A 17,075-nucleotide genomic window follows, 5' to 3' on the forward strand; every position below is an offset into this window, starting at 1 on the left:
CCCAAAGCGTCACAGGACCACTTCACCTTGTTGCAAACCATGTATTAATAGTCCAAATGTCAATCATTGTCTGTCTACCATCATACTGCTTAAATGGTTCCTCTATCTTCTACAGTCAACTTGTCCATTGTAGCTTCCTTTGTTTAGATTTTAAGACCTTAGTTTTGCGTTGAACTATAGCAATTTCAAACTTGATGTAAAATTCTATCATTGTATGGTCACTCTTCCCTAAAGATTCCTTTAAAACAAAATTATTAATTCGTCCTTCCTCAATGCAAAAATACTATGTTTAAGATAGCCTGTTCACTATTTGGTTCCTCAAAATACTTTATGTATCTAGGAATACATTCTTGCTGTTTCTGCGTTACGTGACATGTAGTAAAGTCAATGGAGTGTTTGTGTCGGTTTTGGGCAGATCACCATTTTAATTGTATTGAGCAACAAATAAACCTTATTTTTATAAAGTATTTTCATTCGACAAATTTTCAACATTTCACAATACAAAAACACCCCCAAACAAACAAACCTCCCGCCAGTCAATGGTAACCAACTCTCGAAGGTGCATGATGAGCAAACCCCAACAATTATAGAACCCCTCCTTCACAACCCTCTCAGCTCAACTTCTCCAGGTTCAAAAACTGCAACAGGTTCTCCCTCGCCATGCCGAGGCACGGGGTGGAGAAGCTGACCTCCACCCCAGTAAGACCCGCCTACAAGCAATCATGGCGGCGAAGGCTAAAACATCAGCCAACGCTCCCACCCGGAGCTCGGGCCGGTCCGACACCCCAAATATGGCTTACAGACCGGGCTGCACATCCACATGTAGGACCCCCGAGATTGTACCGTCCTTCAAAACCTCTCCAGTTCGGACAGGACCAAAACATATGAACATATTTCTCGGGGTCCCTCTCGCATCACTCACAGACATCCTCGAACAGCTGGCATGTCCTTGATTTTGGGAGGTACACCCTGCACATTACCTTCAGCAGTATCAGCTGCAACCTCACACACTAAGTAGATACGTTCACCTCCCGGAACACTTTCCACCACAGTCCCTCTTCCAGCACCACCCCTAGCTCTTCACCCACTTTGCCTTAATCCCTTCTGTGGACACCCTATCCTCCTGCAGAATCCTCTCGTAAATTGCCGAGACAACCCACGTCGCTGACCGCACCGTCTCCCACGAGGAGGTTGGCACTATCAGGAAGGTCGGGATCGCCTTCCTCGCACCTGCATATACCTAACCCCGCACCAACCCATACTTCTCTCCCAGCTCCTCTAAATTCGCAAATCTACCCCCCCCCCCAAACCTAAGGAATAAATCTTTCATTTCCATGATCACTCTCCAGTCCCATCCCTTGCCATCCTCCCCAACTCAAACCCATGATTCCCACTAATCGGCATCCCCCAGTTTAAAGTGCTGTCTAAACTGTCTCCAATTCTTTAATGTGGCCTCCACTACCGGATTCACCGAGTGTTTTCCTGGGGCCATTGGGAGCAGTGTCGTTGCCAATGCCCGCAACCCCGATCTCACCCCTACAAAAGCCCACCTCTATCTATACCCACAGAACCGCCGTCTTGCTCCAGCCCCATACCTTCTCCGCATTCACCACCCAACTTGCAGTACCAACCTCCTAATCCTGGCCACCTTCTCTCTTCTCCCTCTTTCCCCCCCCCTTCCCCACCATTAGTGAAATTAAACTACTTCCGAAGCCCTGCCCACTCTCGGGCCACCTGCACTCCCAAATACTTAAAGTGGGTTGCTGCCACTCATGTTCCCACTCCCGGCGGGAAGACCATAAAATACTCGCTTTTCCCTAGATTCAATTCATGTTCCAAATCTCTGGAACCAGTTCCATTTTGCTCCCACCTACTTGCCCGGTTCTGAAATATACACCAGCAGATCATCGGCATATAGAGACACCCTATGTTCCACCACCAGCACTCTTCCACAACCTCGAGCTCCTCAATGCAAGGGCTCTATAGCCAATGCAAACAGAAGGGGGGGGGACATAGAACATCCCTGCCTCCTACCCCGGTGGCGTGCGAAATACGTTGAATTCATGCTGTTAGTGCGCACACTTGCTATCTGCTTCTTATATGGCAACCATATCCACGCCACAAACTTAAGCGCAATCCCAAATCTCTCCAGTACCGCCCTCAAATAACTCCGCTCTACCCGATCAAATGTTTTCTCTGCGTCCAGCGCCACTACCACTTCTGTCTCACACCCTCTGCTGGAAAAAGAACCACATTCAACAACCTCCTCGCGTTCGAGAACTGTCTTTCATAGAATTTACAGTGCAGAAGGAGGCCTTTCGGCCCATCGAGTCTGCACCGGCTCTTGGAAAGAGCACCCTACCCAAAGTCAACACCTCCACCCTATCCCCATACCCCAGTAACCCCACCCAACACTAAGGGCAATTTTAGACACTAAGGGCAATTGATCATGGCCAATCCACCTAACCTGCACATCTTTGGACTGTGGGAGGAAACCGGAGCACCCGGAGGAAACCCACGCACACACTGGGAGGATGTGCAGACTCCGCACAGACAGTGACCCAAGCCAGAATCGGACCTGGGACCCTGGAGCTGTGAAGCAATTGTGCTATCCACAATGCTACCGTGCTGCCCGTCTTCCCTTCACAAACCCCGTCTGGTCCTCCCCAGTCACCAACACATTTGCCAGTATCTTGGCATCTACATTCAGCAGAGATATGGGCCTATACGACACACATTCCAGCAGTTCCTTGTCCTTCTTTAACAACAACGAGATGGAAGCCTCCCTCATCGTTTGCGGTAAGACACCCCTATCCATCGCATTCTCAAACATTCCCACTATCAACAGAGCCAACTTGTCCTTAAATTTATTATAAAATTGGACCGGGAACCTATGTGGCCCCGCCGCCTTCCCTGCCTGCATTCTCCCAATCAGTGACTTCACTGTCTGCTCCCCCACTGGCTCCTCCAACCCTGCCCTACCTTCCTCCCAGCATCGGATACTCCAGTCCTCCAGCCCATCCAGAAATTCCCCCCTCCAGCGGCTTTGACCAATACCGGTCCCTACAAATTTCACATATACTTTATTAATCTGCTATGGAGCCACCACCACTTCCCCGAGTTATCCAGTACCCAAATTATCTCCCTCGCCGCCAGCTTCCCCCCATTCCCCCACTACCGCCTTCAGAGACTCCCAGACCACTGACCGCAAGACCTCCCCCCTGCAATTAAACCCCATCTTGTCACAGAAGCTCCGGTACTCTTAACAACCCCACATCCATTCTCCATCCAATTTGACAAAGGGTCACCTGGACTCAAAACGTTAGCCCTTTTCTGTCCCTACAGATGCTGCCAGACCAGCTGAGATTTTCCAACATTTTCTCTTTGGTTCCATCCAATGTGGAGCGTGATTCGAAATCCAGATTGCTGAATTCTCCGACCTCTTAATCCCAGCCATTAGACCCTTTCCCACCACGAAAAAGAAAATCCTCAATACATCTTGTGTATTGGAGAAAAAAAGCGATACTCCCGTTCCATTGGATGCAAGCACCACTTCTCCCATCTCCCTCATGAGCCCAGCCAACACTCTTTTTCTCTCTCTCTCTCCCCCCACCCCCCTCCCTCTCCCCAAAATGCAATTGGCTCAGCGAGCGCAGCTGGGATCTGTCCACCATTGGTTTCAACACCATGTTCCAATCCCTCCCTATTGTCAACTTGTAGGTGTCCAGATCCGGGATGGCACCCAGCACCCTCTTCACAAACCCCGCATCTTCCCAGTTGGGGCCACATATGCTTGCCCTTTCCACCAATCTCCTCTTTAATGCACCTGTCACTCTCCCGTACCGGCCCCCCTGATCCACCATCTCCATCTGAAACCTCACCCTCTTGCCCACCAATATCGCTTACCCCCCCCTCTCCCCCGAGCCCTACTGTGAAACACCTGACTCAGTGATGAGTTCCGATCCTGTTTCTTGAGGACTTTTTAATGACTATTGCGACAGATACTGAAGTGACGACTTGAGTCGTACCGTCTACAGAAAGGAATCAGGACACTGTCTGAGGTCGCAAGTAGCCACTTTCAAGAATGCCGAATTCTACCAAAAAGGAATAGATGTTCAATACAGATTGTCTTATTGAATTGTATATATTATAGAAATATTACATAGTAGATCTGTTGTATAAATGTTAATTGTTGTTGCACTAACAAAATAAAGGGGGAAGGGCGTTATGCCGCTGGGAATACATTACTTGCTAGTTCTGCGCCACGTGATGTCAGCAGAGTGTTTGTGTGGGCTTTGGGCAGACCACCATCTTGATTGTATGAACAGCACCTTAATAAACCTCTCATCGTGTTTTACACAAATCCTGTGTGAGCACCTCAGTACCTTTTCTCTTTGCGTAATAAAGAAATACAGCAATGCTGTTCTAGAAAACTGTCACCATACACTTGCCAGGAATTTGTCGTCCTCTGTATCAGTGCTAATTAGGTTTACCCAGTTTATGTAGATTGGAGCCCAAATGATTACTGTATTACCCTTGTTACATACATCTCTACTTCCTGATTTAATGTATTACCATTTATACCAACATTATAATCCGTATTTGGCCTATAACAAATTCGAAGTTTGCTGACTGTTGCTATTCCTTAGCTCTACCCAAACAGATTTTATATCTTTAACTTCTTGATAACATCCTCTCTCATCCTATCTGGTACAGTAGCACAGTGGTTAGCACTGTTGCTTCACAGCACCAGGGTCCCAGGTTTGATTCCCGGCTTGGATCACTGTCTATGTGGAGTCTGCGTGGGTTTCCTCCGGGTGCTCCAGTTTCCTCCCACAAGTCCCTAAAGATGTGCTGTTAGGTCATTTGGACATTCTGAATTCTCCCTCTGTGTACCCGAACAGGCGCCGGAATGTGGCGACTACTGGCTTTTCAAAGTAGCCTCATAGCAGTGTTAATGTAAGCCTACTTGTGACATAATAAAATTATTATATGACTATCTTTCATATTATTATTTTTTTTAAATTCCATTTAAGGGGCAATTTAGCATGGTCACTCCACCAACCCTGTACACCTTTGGGTTGTGGGGGTGAGACCCTCACAGACACGGGGAAAATGTGCAAACTCCACATGGACAGTGACCTGGGGCCGGGATCAAACCCAGGGCCTCGGCACTGTGATACAGCACTGCTAACCACTGCGTCACCACGCTGCCTGATCCTATCATTTATTAACAATGCGATTCTACTTCCCTTTTTCCCTATTCTTCCTGATGCCCTTTAAGTTCCAGTTCCCAGCTTTAGGTCACCCAGCAACCACGTCTCTAATAGAAATTAGATCATACCTGTTTACTTCTGTTTGTGCTGTCAATTCATTTACCTTGTTGCAAATTGTGTGTGCGTTTGTGGAGTGTTGAATATACCCAGGTAAACCAATTTGTAATAATGATGAGCGACAGGAGTTGACTGTTATTTTTGTAATCCCGAGCCTTAACTGCTGGAGGACTCTGTCCCTTCCTGACACACTGACTACTTCCCATTTTGATATCCTGCTTTCTTACCTTCTCTCTTATTTTTTTATGGCATTTTCCCTTTCCCCCACTATTAGTTTAAAACTGTCTCTACTGCCCCAGATCTATGACTCGCCAAAATACTGGTCTCTGCATGGTTGAGTTGACGACTGCCCCAACAGTACAACTCCCACTTTCCCATTACGGATGCCAGTGCCCCAGGAATTGAAACTCATTTCTCCCACACCAATCTTTTATCGATGCATTTAATTCCTAATCTTATTTACCCTCTGTCAAGTTGCTCATGTCTCCGATAATAATACAGAAATTATTACCTTTTTAGGTCTTAAGTTTTTTATTTGACCCCTAGCTGTACACTCCTTGAACCTCCTCCTTGTTCATACCTATGTCATTGGTACCACTGTGGACCAGAACCACTGGATCCACCCCATCCCAATACAAGCTTTTCTCCAGCCCAGAGAAAATGTCCTTCACTCTGGCACCGGACAGGCAACACAGCTGTCTGGACTCGAACTCTCCACTGCAGAGAAAAGTGTCTATTCCCCCTGACTATACAGTCTCTTATCACTATTACAGTCCTCTTCGCCCCCCTCACTTGAATGACATTCTTCACTGGTGCTATGGTCAGTCCACTCACCCACACTGCAGTCCTCTGCTTATCCACATGGGTAGTAAGCACCTCGTACCTATTGGACAAAGCCAAAGGCTGAGGCTCCTCTTAGCAACATGTGCTGGTTCCCCTTGCCTGCCTGACTCCTGACACTGACCATTGATGAACTCTGCCTAACCTAAGGGGAGTGACTGCCTCCTAGAACAAAGCGTCCAGGTAAATCTCCTCTCTTTAATGCCCTGCAAATTCCGCAACTCAGCTCAGCAATTCTGAGCCGGAGGTTGCCTAAACTGCAGATGTTTTCTGCAGATGAGGTTGTCTTGGATTGCAGTACATTCCACAGATTCCCACATGCTGCAGTCACCAGCATACCATTAGCCCTGTCATTTCTGTCCAACTTAACTAATTGGCTAATTAAATATATCAACAATTTTCACAAAATAATAGAAAGTCGCACTCATCTAGCTTGGAGCCAAGGAAGTAAACTCATTACCTACTGGAGGAGTAGAAAAAGGAGCATCTCTTTGCCCCTCTATACTGAATTCCCAACTGCTCACTCAATCTAAGCCTCACTTGAGCACCTTCCTATCTAACTAGGCTATTAATGTTTGAAGATAATAACCTAATTCAAGCTAAATGTAAACTTGAGGAAAGCCTACCAGAACCACCATTGAACCAAATATCCAAGTACACATTCAATCTATGTCTCACTCTGGCGTAGTCTCATGTCTACACACCCCTCTGAAATGCAAAGCTGATTGGAATCCTTTTACAAAATACTATAAAGAAATAACTTGCACTTTTATATCGTGTCTTTCATGGCCTTGGAATGTCCCAAAGCATTTCACAGCCAATGAAGCCTTTTGAATAGTAGTTACTATTGTAATGGAGGAAACTCTGCAGGCAATTTAGACACGGCATCCTACAAGCTGTAATTTGACAGTGGCCAGATCTTTTACTTATATTTTATGAAGGATAAAAATAGGACACCAGGGAGAGCACCCCTGCTCCGATTCAAAATAGTACATAGAAATGTCTACATCCTCCTCAGCAGACAGGATTTAATGTCTCATATGAGTGATGACACTTCTGAATGTAGCAGTTCCTCAGTACTATTGTACTGGGGTATCAATCTAAAAGGCTTTGATGGGACTTGAACACTCAACTTTCCGACTCTGGCAACTGAGCCACCTAGCTGACTCAGTTACTGGATTCAAACTTTATTTTGGTTTTGTTCAAAGTCTTGTCTCAAAATGTTTTGAATGTGGAAACGGAAGTGATTAAATATAAGCATGTTTTGTCATTACTTTGGTCGAGCCTAATATGAACTGTTCGCGTGAAACATTTGTTGGTGCTCTATTGCAGCATTTAATTTACTTTTCCTTAAATTTGAGCATTAAGCAATAATTAATAGTATTTGAGATCCTCCTGCTGAACCCAAAGAACAAATTTAAAATACAGCGTAGAAGGAGGCCCTTTGGTCCATCGTGTCTGCACCAGATATCCATTCCGATGATGTATGATCTTACTGTTTGGGTAATAAGTGGTTGGTATGTCTGGAGATAATTTCATTAATAATCCTACTTATCTCCCCATCAGGAGTTTGGTGAAACATTTCCCTTTCCTACACAAATTGCTGTGATCAGAAGTTCTTTTTGTTGCCCCCCTAAATGATTAGGCCTAAGCATTTTTCCACAATGTTGTGCTGCCACTCAAATCATCCTGGACAATGATGCTCAGCTAAACTAAAATACGATTCAGTTTATGAAGTTAATTTGTTTCTTCTGTCAGGTGCCCAAGCGTTCCAATGTACATGAGTTTTCTGCAGCCTTGCCAGCCAACAAACCCGACTTCAAGCTTTATGAGGAAGAAGCTTCTCATGGGGAGACTATGTATGTATAAAACTAGTGAATGTTATTTGAATTTATATTCCTCTTGTGGTGTGTGTAAACCATCTCCCAAACATCTCACTTGTGATGTAAGGAGAGGATGTTCTTTTGAGGCAGATCGAGCTGATTGAACACTGGCTGGGTGCAGAGTTTCTGATCTCTGAGCATTCTAATTTGAATTGGGGGGGTTGGAGCTGGATTTGAAGTCTCATTTCTTTGGCCTTAACTTGCTTCAAGTTTTGTTATTTGAAATTGGGGACAGCTCAACCAATGCTTTATTATTATAAAAGCTAATTTGCAATTGACCTTGGTTACCAATACTGAACTTTAAAACCTCTACAATATTTTTTTCAATCTCGTTCATTGCTACTTCATAAGCACAGATGAGGCAGACAGTTGAGCTAAACCTTCAGTTGCACAGAATGTTGATTTACTTTTTAATTTCATTTCATTTCAAGTGCCAGTGCCATAACTGTTAGCTAATGGATCTAATCTTAACTCGTCCTCATCTCCCACTTTTCAGGTGCCTGGCTTTCTTTTCATTTGCAAAGGATAAGGGTGGGATTCTCTGTCAGCCAATGGCAAAATCGGCAAACACAATTGGGCGGAGAATTGGTTCCGACGCCAAAATCACGGCGGGCGGCAAATTACAAATCTCCATCGCCTCAGCAGCGCCAATGCGTTCCGGAGCGTATGTACAGTAAACGCAGTTTGCTTATCATTAGCAGGCCTGATCCGGTATTCTTCGGGGCCTCTGCGATTCTCCGCCTCCGATGGGCCGAATTCCCGACGGCACGGTTCACTTCTGCTTTTAAAAATGGTGAAACCGTGCCGTGGCTGATGAAGGAGAGAGGAGGTAGGACATAGAGGGGCGCAACTGTGCGTTGCCGGGCCAGACACTGATCGGGCTGGCGGCAGGGGTGGGGGGGACTGGAGCGGTGTCCTGGCACAGACCGCCATTGCGCAGCCTGCAAGGCAACCACCTTGCTGCGCACTGCGCTGACGACCCACCTTGACCTCTGGTTCTGCAGTGTGACAGCGGCCGTCTGGGTGTCCCCCATCCCTACCCGCCGCCATCCGACGGCGGGACATCACGCGGTGCCAGGGGTGCGGAGATGGGCCAAGCATGCGGGGGCAGAGCCCGCAGTGCCAACTATGGACCTGGTTGGGCATGGGGGTATCCACCATGCTAACATGGCGAGCTTTCAACCCCAGCAGACAATTGATATTGGAATTCAATCTGCAATGGTGGCCTTTGTCCTAGTTGCCACAGCCCTGGGGGATGCTCTGTGGTTGTACAAGCTGGCATTACTCGAGGAGGAGGAAGCTGCAGCAGCAGAGCCTACCCCAGAGGAACAGGAGGCAGCCACCCAGGATGGAGAGCCAGCTGCCCAACAGGTCCAGGAGGAGGAGGTGCATAGGAGGCACTGTATAAGGCCTCGTGTGTACCGACAGCGCCTGTCATTTGAGGACCTGCCGGACTTGGCATGCTGTCGAAGACTCCGGCTGAGCAGGGAGACTGTGTCATATCTGCCAAATCATAGCGCATCTGGCACCGTGGGGGAATGGGAGGGAGACACCCGCTCCCGGTGACCCTCAAGGTGACGGTGGTCGCCCTGAACTTTTACGCCACGGGGTCCATCCAGGCGCTGAGTGGGGATTTGTTCGGGATCTCACAGACCTCTGTGCACAGGTGCATCCGCGCCGTCGTGGAGGCCCTGTATGCCCAGTCGGCACAATACATCCACTTCAATGTGGACCGAGCTCACCAGGATGCCTAGGCAGCAGGATTCGCCGACATGCCCTGAGTAATGTTCTTGTCGGATGGCCTGATTTCTGTTACAGGAACACTTGTAGCTAAAGCTATAAACGATTTATTAATATTAACTGTGGGTCAAATGTATACAAAACAACAGATGATTAACAGTATGAACATGCACAAGCAATCTCTACCAGCTCCCTCGTCAGTCTGAGGTCACCTCTAACATTCACTTATATACTAATGAAATTCCTAGAGGTCAGTCCGTGAATTACAACACAACCATGATATCACTACATCCCCATTCCTTTGAAGGAATAAATTAAGACATTATCATCAGTATATTTACATGTGATATGAGTCTAGCAGTATTAATTTTGTTTTGGTTGATCTTCTCAAAGTTTGACCTTCCTGCTCAGAACTTGTAGATTCAATGTTCTCCATGACATTCTCATGTTCAGTAACTGCTGAACTATCTGACACTGCAGCTGACGTTGATTCTGATGTGGATTTGTCATCCATCACATTGTTATGAAAGTCTTCTCTGGTTTTCAAGAGAGTGTGACAATTATTTTTAAAACCAACCCTTCCTCTGTCTGTACATTGTAGGAACGAGGTGCTACTTCTAGTACAATGGCTTTTCTTGACCAATTGCCTGAATCTTCTACTCTCACAATGTCATCACTACTCAGAGGTGGTAAAGTTCTAGACACTATCTTTTGTATTTCCTGCATTCGTCTCCTTTTCCAAGTATGGGAGTGTGGTACGCAACCTTCTATTCATGAGTAACTCTGCTAGCGTTCTACCATGTGACAATGGTGACGGTCTGTAACTCAATAGTGCAAGATATGGATCAGATTGGCCATCCACTGCCTTCCTCACAATTGCTTGACAATATGTACACCTTTTTCGGCTTTGCCATTGGCTTGTGGGTACAACGGACTTGACGTGACGTGATTGAAATCATATGTGATTGTGAGGTGTTGCCACACTTTACAGCTAAAACAAGGACCGTTGTCACTCATGCCAACTTGAGGAATTCCATGTCTAGCAAAAATTGACTTGGTATGCAGTATTAAAATGCTTGCCGTTATGTTTGACAGTAGAGCCATTTCGGGATAGAACAAAGAACAAAGAACAAAGAAATGTACAGCACAGGAACAGGCCCTTCGGCCCTCCAAGCCCGTGCCGACCATACTGCCCGACTAAACTACAATCTTCTACACTTCCTGGGTCCGTATCCTTCTATTCCCATCCTATTCATATATTTGTCAAGATGCCCCTTAAATGTCCCTATCGTCCCTGCCTCCACTACCTCCTCCGGTAGTGAGTTCCAGGCACCCACTACCCTCTGCGTAAAAAACTTGCCTCGTACATCTACTCTAAACTTTGCCCCTCTCACCTTAAACCTATGCCCCCTAGTAATTGACCCCTCTACCCTGGGGAAAAGCCTCTGACTATCCACTCTGTCTATGCCCCTCATAATTTTGTATACCTCTATCAGGTCGCCCCTCAACCTCCTTCGTTCCAGTGAGAACAAACCGAGTTTATTCAATCGCTCCTCATAGCTTATGCCCTCCATACCAGGCAACATTCTGGTAAATCTCTTCTGCACCCTCTCTAAAGCCTCCACATCCTTCTGGTAGTGTGGCGACCAGAATTGAACACTATACTCCAAGTGTGGCCTAACTAAGGTTCTATACAGCTGCAACATGACTTGCCAATTCTTATACTCAATGCCCCGGCCAATGAAGGCAAGCATGCCGTATGCCTTCTTGACTACCTTCTCCACCTGTGTAGCCCCTTTCAGTGATCTGTGGACCTGTACTCCTAGATCTCTTTGACTTTCAATACTCTTGAGGGTTCTACCATTCACTGTATATTCCCTACCTGCATTAGCCCTTCCAAAATGCATTACCTCACATTTGTCCAGGTTAAACTCCATCTGCCATCTCTCCCCCCAAGTCTCCAGACAATCTAAATCCTGCTGTATCCTCAGACAGTCCTCATCGCTATCCGCAATTCCACCAACCTTTGTGTCGTCTGCAAACTTACTAATCAGACCAGTTACATTTTCCTCCAAATCATTTATATATACTACAAAGAGCAAAGGTCCCAGCACTGATCCCTGTGGAACACCAATGGTCACAGCCCTCCAATTAGAAAAGCATCCCTCCATTGCTACCCTCTGCCTTCTATGGCCTAGCCAGTTCTGTATCCACCTTGCCAGTTCACCCCTGATCCCGTGTGACTTCACCTTTTGTACTAGTCTACCATGAGGGACCTTGTCAAAGGCCTTACTGAAGTCCATATAGACAACATCTACTGCCCTACCTGCATCAATCATCTTAGTGACCTCCTCGAAAAACTCTATCAAGTTAGTGAGACACGACCTCCCCTTCACAAAACCGTGCTGCCTCTCACTAATACGTCCATTTGCTTCCAAATGGGAGTAGATCCTGTCTCGAAGAATTCTCTCCAGTAATTTCCCTACCACTGAAGTAAGGCTCACCGGCCTGTAGTTCCCGGGATTATCCCTGCCACCCTTCTTAAACAGAGGAACAACATTGGCTATTCTCCAGTCCTCCGGGACATCCCCTGAAGACAGCGAGGATCCAAAGATTTCTGTCAAGATACTTGAAAAATAGTCTATGATCATTAAATAATCTTGCCCTCGTAGGTGACTTTCTGCCATGGTGCCGTGGGTTAATCAAATATTTGCATAGGTTCTCTTGTTTGCGTGCAACGATGTATCTGGTATGTGTCAAAACAACTGACCATCCTGTCAATATTTTTGTTTATATCTGGCCAGTAAACAAAGTCACGAGCGCTCCATTTACACTTTCCAATCTCAAGATGTCCTTCATGTATCCTCTTAAGTACTTATGTACTAACAAAGTACCATTAATGATACTGAGTTCAGATCTTGTATTGTAGAACTCCATATATTGACATCATGGCCAGTGTAAGATGATGTTCTTCATCACCTCTTGAAGAATTTGATCCTTCCTGGTCTCTTCTTGGACCACGCGTAGTTTTGTATCTGATATTAGTAGTGTGGAAATAAGATTGACATTCAGACCTACATCTTCAGCAATTTCACTTCTAATATTTTGTATCAGCGCTCTCGATAATGCAACGCTAAGAACAAATATTTGCCTGGTGTGTAGATTAATTTGAAGTCATAGCGTTGTAACTTCATCATCAACCTCTGAATGCGTGAAGACATTTGGTTAAGATTCTTCTCGATGATGTTAACCAAAGCACAATGATTTGTCTCGTCTGTGAAAGTTGGAAGCCCTTACACGTAGTTGTAGAATTTCTCCAAGCCTACAACTAAACCTAGACATCGATTTAAGCGTACCTCTGCTCTGTTGTCATGGATAGTGATGCATCTACGACTAGTTTTCAATTGTCATGCTCGAGTTGCAGAAGAACTGCTCCTCGACTATCTTTTGACATGTCTGTTGACACTTTAATCTGCTTCGATGGGTCAAAAAATGTGAGAACTGTCGTGGTTAGTGAAGTCTTGAGCTTCTTCCAGTCTTGCTCATGTTGCTCAGTCCAAGTGAAATCCGCTGTCTTGTACAGGAGATCACACAGATGTGTTGGTTTTGCTGACAAGTTCAGAATTAATTTCCCTATTATTATGGGCCAGGGTTTAGAGACCCCCAAAGTGTATCATGGAGTTCACCTGACCCACAATTTTAATAGATTGTGGTATGGGGAGCACATGGCCCACTCTACAGGTGTGGTACTTCAGAAATGGAAAAGTTATTTTTAAAGCAGCAAAACAATGTTTATTCTATGAACTCAAGTTAACCTTTCTAAAACAAACTGTGAACATCTTAGCAACCAGTAAATCAAATATACCCCCCAAAGAATACAACACTAAGTAATCTGTATGCTGTCCTTTTAACACCCAGAAGACTTAACAAACCTTTAAACAGAAGCACATCAGGGTTTACATTCAATACTGAAAACATTTATAATTCTGAATTCACCAAATGATTAAGAGATAGTCCTTCATGGCAGAGAGAACAGCAATACAGCTGCTTTGTCTGACTTCAGCTGCAACACTTTGTGCTCTTTCCAAGAGCCGGTGCAGACTCGATGGGCCGAATGGCCTCCTGCACTGTAAATTCCATGAAACACGCTCAAAAACGAAACCAAAAAGACAGACATGCACAAGCTTTTCTCAAAGTGAAACTAAAAAGCAGAACCAGAGCTCAGCTCCACCCACACTCTGACATCACTGCAGTAACATGAGCAGCCAAACATTTCTTAAAGCGACATTCTCATGACACTATAAAATTGATCACTCTTAAAATGGCCTTGTTGTGTTGTTTTTGACATGTTGAGAATTGCTTGGATTTTGTCCTTATCAGGTTCAATGACATGCGATGAGAGCTTGTCACCTAGGAATGTGATCTCAGTTACTCCAAATTGGCACTTTTGCTTGTTGAGTTTCAACCCATTTCTCCTGACGCTCATTAGAACTTTAAGCAACCTCGTATTGTCTCTTCTATGGTTGAGACCCAAATGATATCATTCACGTATACATGTACACCTTCGATGCCTTTGATTTCTGATGCCGAAATCATGCCACACGGCATTCTCAGAAAGCAATACCGTCCAAATGGCGTATTAAATGGTTGAACTTTGTTTTAGCAACTTTTAGCTGCCAGAAATCTTGAGATGTTTTGTAAAGAATGTGCACCTGCCATCTCAAATGAAATTTCTTCTTGCTTTGGTATTTGGGAGTGTTCTCTGTTGATATTCTCATTAAGATCTTTGGGATCCATATATATGCGAATATCGCCATTCCTTTTCTTTGCACATACCATGGAATTTTACCCAATCAGTAGGTTCTTCTATCTTTTAGATTACTTTTAATTTTGTCATTCTGTCCAACAAGGTCTCCAGCTTGAGGGTTGGTGGGGGGAGGGGGGGGGCGGGGGGAAGTGTCCAATAGGGTCTCCAACTCAGCATCTGTAAATCGTGGGGCTGCATGTTTTGCTGCCATCTTGTTGGCTGGGATGGTGTGTGTGGGGAGTGCAGCGTGTACATGTGGCTGCAGCTTGTCAGCCTCCTGAGTGTCAATCGTGAATGCCGCACCGTTTTTCCTAGTTCCACGTGGCGCTGGTGCTAGCCCCTCAATAGTCGCTGAATCAGTCCAGGTGCGGCGGCAGTTTTGCTGTTGTGGAACTCCACGAAACCTGCGCCGGTGTCAACACTTAGTCTCCGGAACGGAGTATCCAGTCCCAAGCCTCTGACTGCTGGAGTGTATACCATGGATGGTGGTTTCTTTGCGGCTTTGATACTCTGTCCAAGTGTGATTCTCCACTTGCGATCCTTGACAGCATGTATTGGCACGGTTATATGATTGTTGTCCATTAGTTTCTTTTCCAGCTGATCGCTGTCTGGAAATCAAAACTAGAAATTCTGGCTGACCTACTCATTCTTGTTCAATTAATGATTCTGTGACAAATTTTACCACGTACATTAACTGCTCCAAGTGAAATCACCCAAATTGGCAAACATATGACGTTCAATCCAGAGATATTCTAATTTGTATTGGCCTGGCACTATGCAAGGCAGTGATTTTATTCTTTCCTGTTGAGGGTGCAGTTGAAACCTTTCATGAATTTCTCAAGCTACAGCCCTTTGGTCAAGTGCTAAAATAGATAAATACATAATTTCAATGTATCAAACCACAAGTGCCTCAATAATACTACTCCAGAAATTAACAATTTAGTTATAAACAGTCACTTGGTAGTACAGTACTTTAATGTTGCTGCAAAGAAAGAGATGTTGCTTAATCATTTCATCTTGCACTCACCAGGACAAACGCTAGAATACCAAATTTCAAGCAATCGCAGCAATTTATACTGCAGCTGAAAAATATGCTGAATGCAAATCTACTGTGGCTGAGGCATTGCCATAGAGATAAAGAAAGTAACGTGAACTCTTGGCTCCCCAAACTCTCGGTAATTCAAAAAAGGTGCACGGCATGAATATGTTCCATTTTGTTTACCGAGACCTGGTCCCTACATGTGAATGTATGTTGCTTCTTACAAATGTAAATGAGCCTTGTTACCAACTCTACTGATAACTTTAATTAGGTTGTCAGTAAAGCGTTTGGCGCACTTGGGATTGTTCTGCAAGCACTGCCCAATGGCGGAATATCATCTATAACAGACTCTTTTTTGTTTTGGGTTTTGCAAGTCGGGCTGATTTTGGTATGGTCTGTACTCTGCCTATTATACATCGCCAAGGAAACAGTTTGATTTATTCAGCCAATCTCTAGGACACACAACATATTTTCTCCTGTAGGATAAGTTCAGTTTGGCCTTTGTCCTGGTAACTACAAGACAATAAGCTTCAGCAACATGTCTCTCTTTCAGCAATTTGTTTATAATTTTTCATTTTGGTGAGACTCCTTATTTTTAATTTAGCTTCACCTGGCTATGTAGCCATTTTCTCTTGAATACAAAATGCACAGCCTATCGACCAGATTACAGCTAGTTTAGATTTAATCAAATATCGCGGTTCATCCTATTCTCGGGTGTAGGAAGTATTAACTTATAGCTAAGTCAATGTATAAGCAAGAACAGAGTAAGCTTGCGGTTTCCATTTTAAAAGGAATGTCTTATGAACAGTTGTTTCAAAATTTATAACATTTTTAAAATTCATAATTAGGGATAATATTTGTATGATTTGTTGCAGGACACCTCATAAGATTGAACCCTTGTTTACTCCAGTTTTGAGTGCTCGGAAACCCAGCAAAGAATTGAATCCGTTGCTCAGGGTGCAGGTAGAAAATTGTAAAGGAAGAAAGGAAGTGCCTATGTATTCAAAAGACAAGATCTACGCTGGAATGCGTGAGTTCTCCTTTGAAGAATTCCGGGCGGAGGAATTAAAAATTAAAGGTACAGATGTTTTGTACAGACTTGATTGTCAATTTGCTGAGTGCATGGAAGAACAAAGTTATGTTTATATAGTAGCTTTCATAGGGTGACACGGTGGCACAGTGGTTAGCACTGCTGCCTACAGCACTGAGGACCTGGGTTCGATTCTGGCCCTGGGTCACTGTCCGTGTGGAGTTTGCACATTCTCCCCATGTCTGCGTAGGTCTCATTCCCACAACCCAAAGATGTGCATGTTAGGTGGATTGGCCACGCTAAATTGCCCCTTAACTGGAAAAAACAATAATTGAGTATTCTAAATTTTAAAAAAAAATATATATAGTAGCTTTAGTGACCTTGATGTTCCAAAGCACTTTAC

At 44.8% G+C, this 17,075-nt stretch overlaps 1 protein-coding gene across 3 annotated transcripts in view; it reads left to right on the forward strand.

The window, feature by feature from the left end:
- bub1bb (BUB1 mitotic checkpoint serine/threonine kinase Bb) overlaps positions 1-17,075 on the forward strand; it is a 154,773-nt gene that overhangs the window by 48,887 nt on the left and 88,811 nt on the right. For all 3 annotated transcript variants that reach the window (XM_072486144.1, XM_072486146.1, XM_072486145.1), the window contains 2 exons: positions 7,932-8,032; positions 16,518-16,720. In XM_072486144.1, coding sequence (XP_072342245.1) covers positions 7,932-8,032; positions 16,518-16,720 — 304 coding nt within the window. The remainder of the gene's footprint in view (positions 1-7,931; positions 8,033-16,517; positions 16,721-17,075) is intronic.

Source organism: Scyliorhinus torazame, chromosome 2 (assembly GCF_047496885.1).
Source record: "Scyliorhinus torazame isolate Kashiwa2021f chromosome 2, sScyTor2.1, whole genome shotgun sequence".
NCBI classification, from domain to species: Eukaryota; Metazoa; Chordata; class Chondrichthyes; order Carcharhiniformes; family Scyliorhinidae; genus Scyliorhinus; species Scyliorhinus torazame.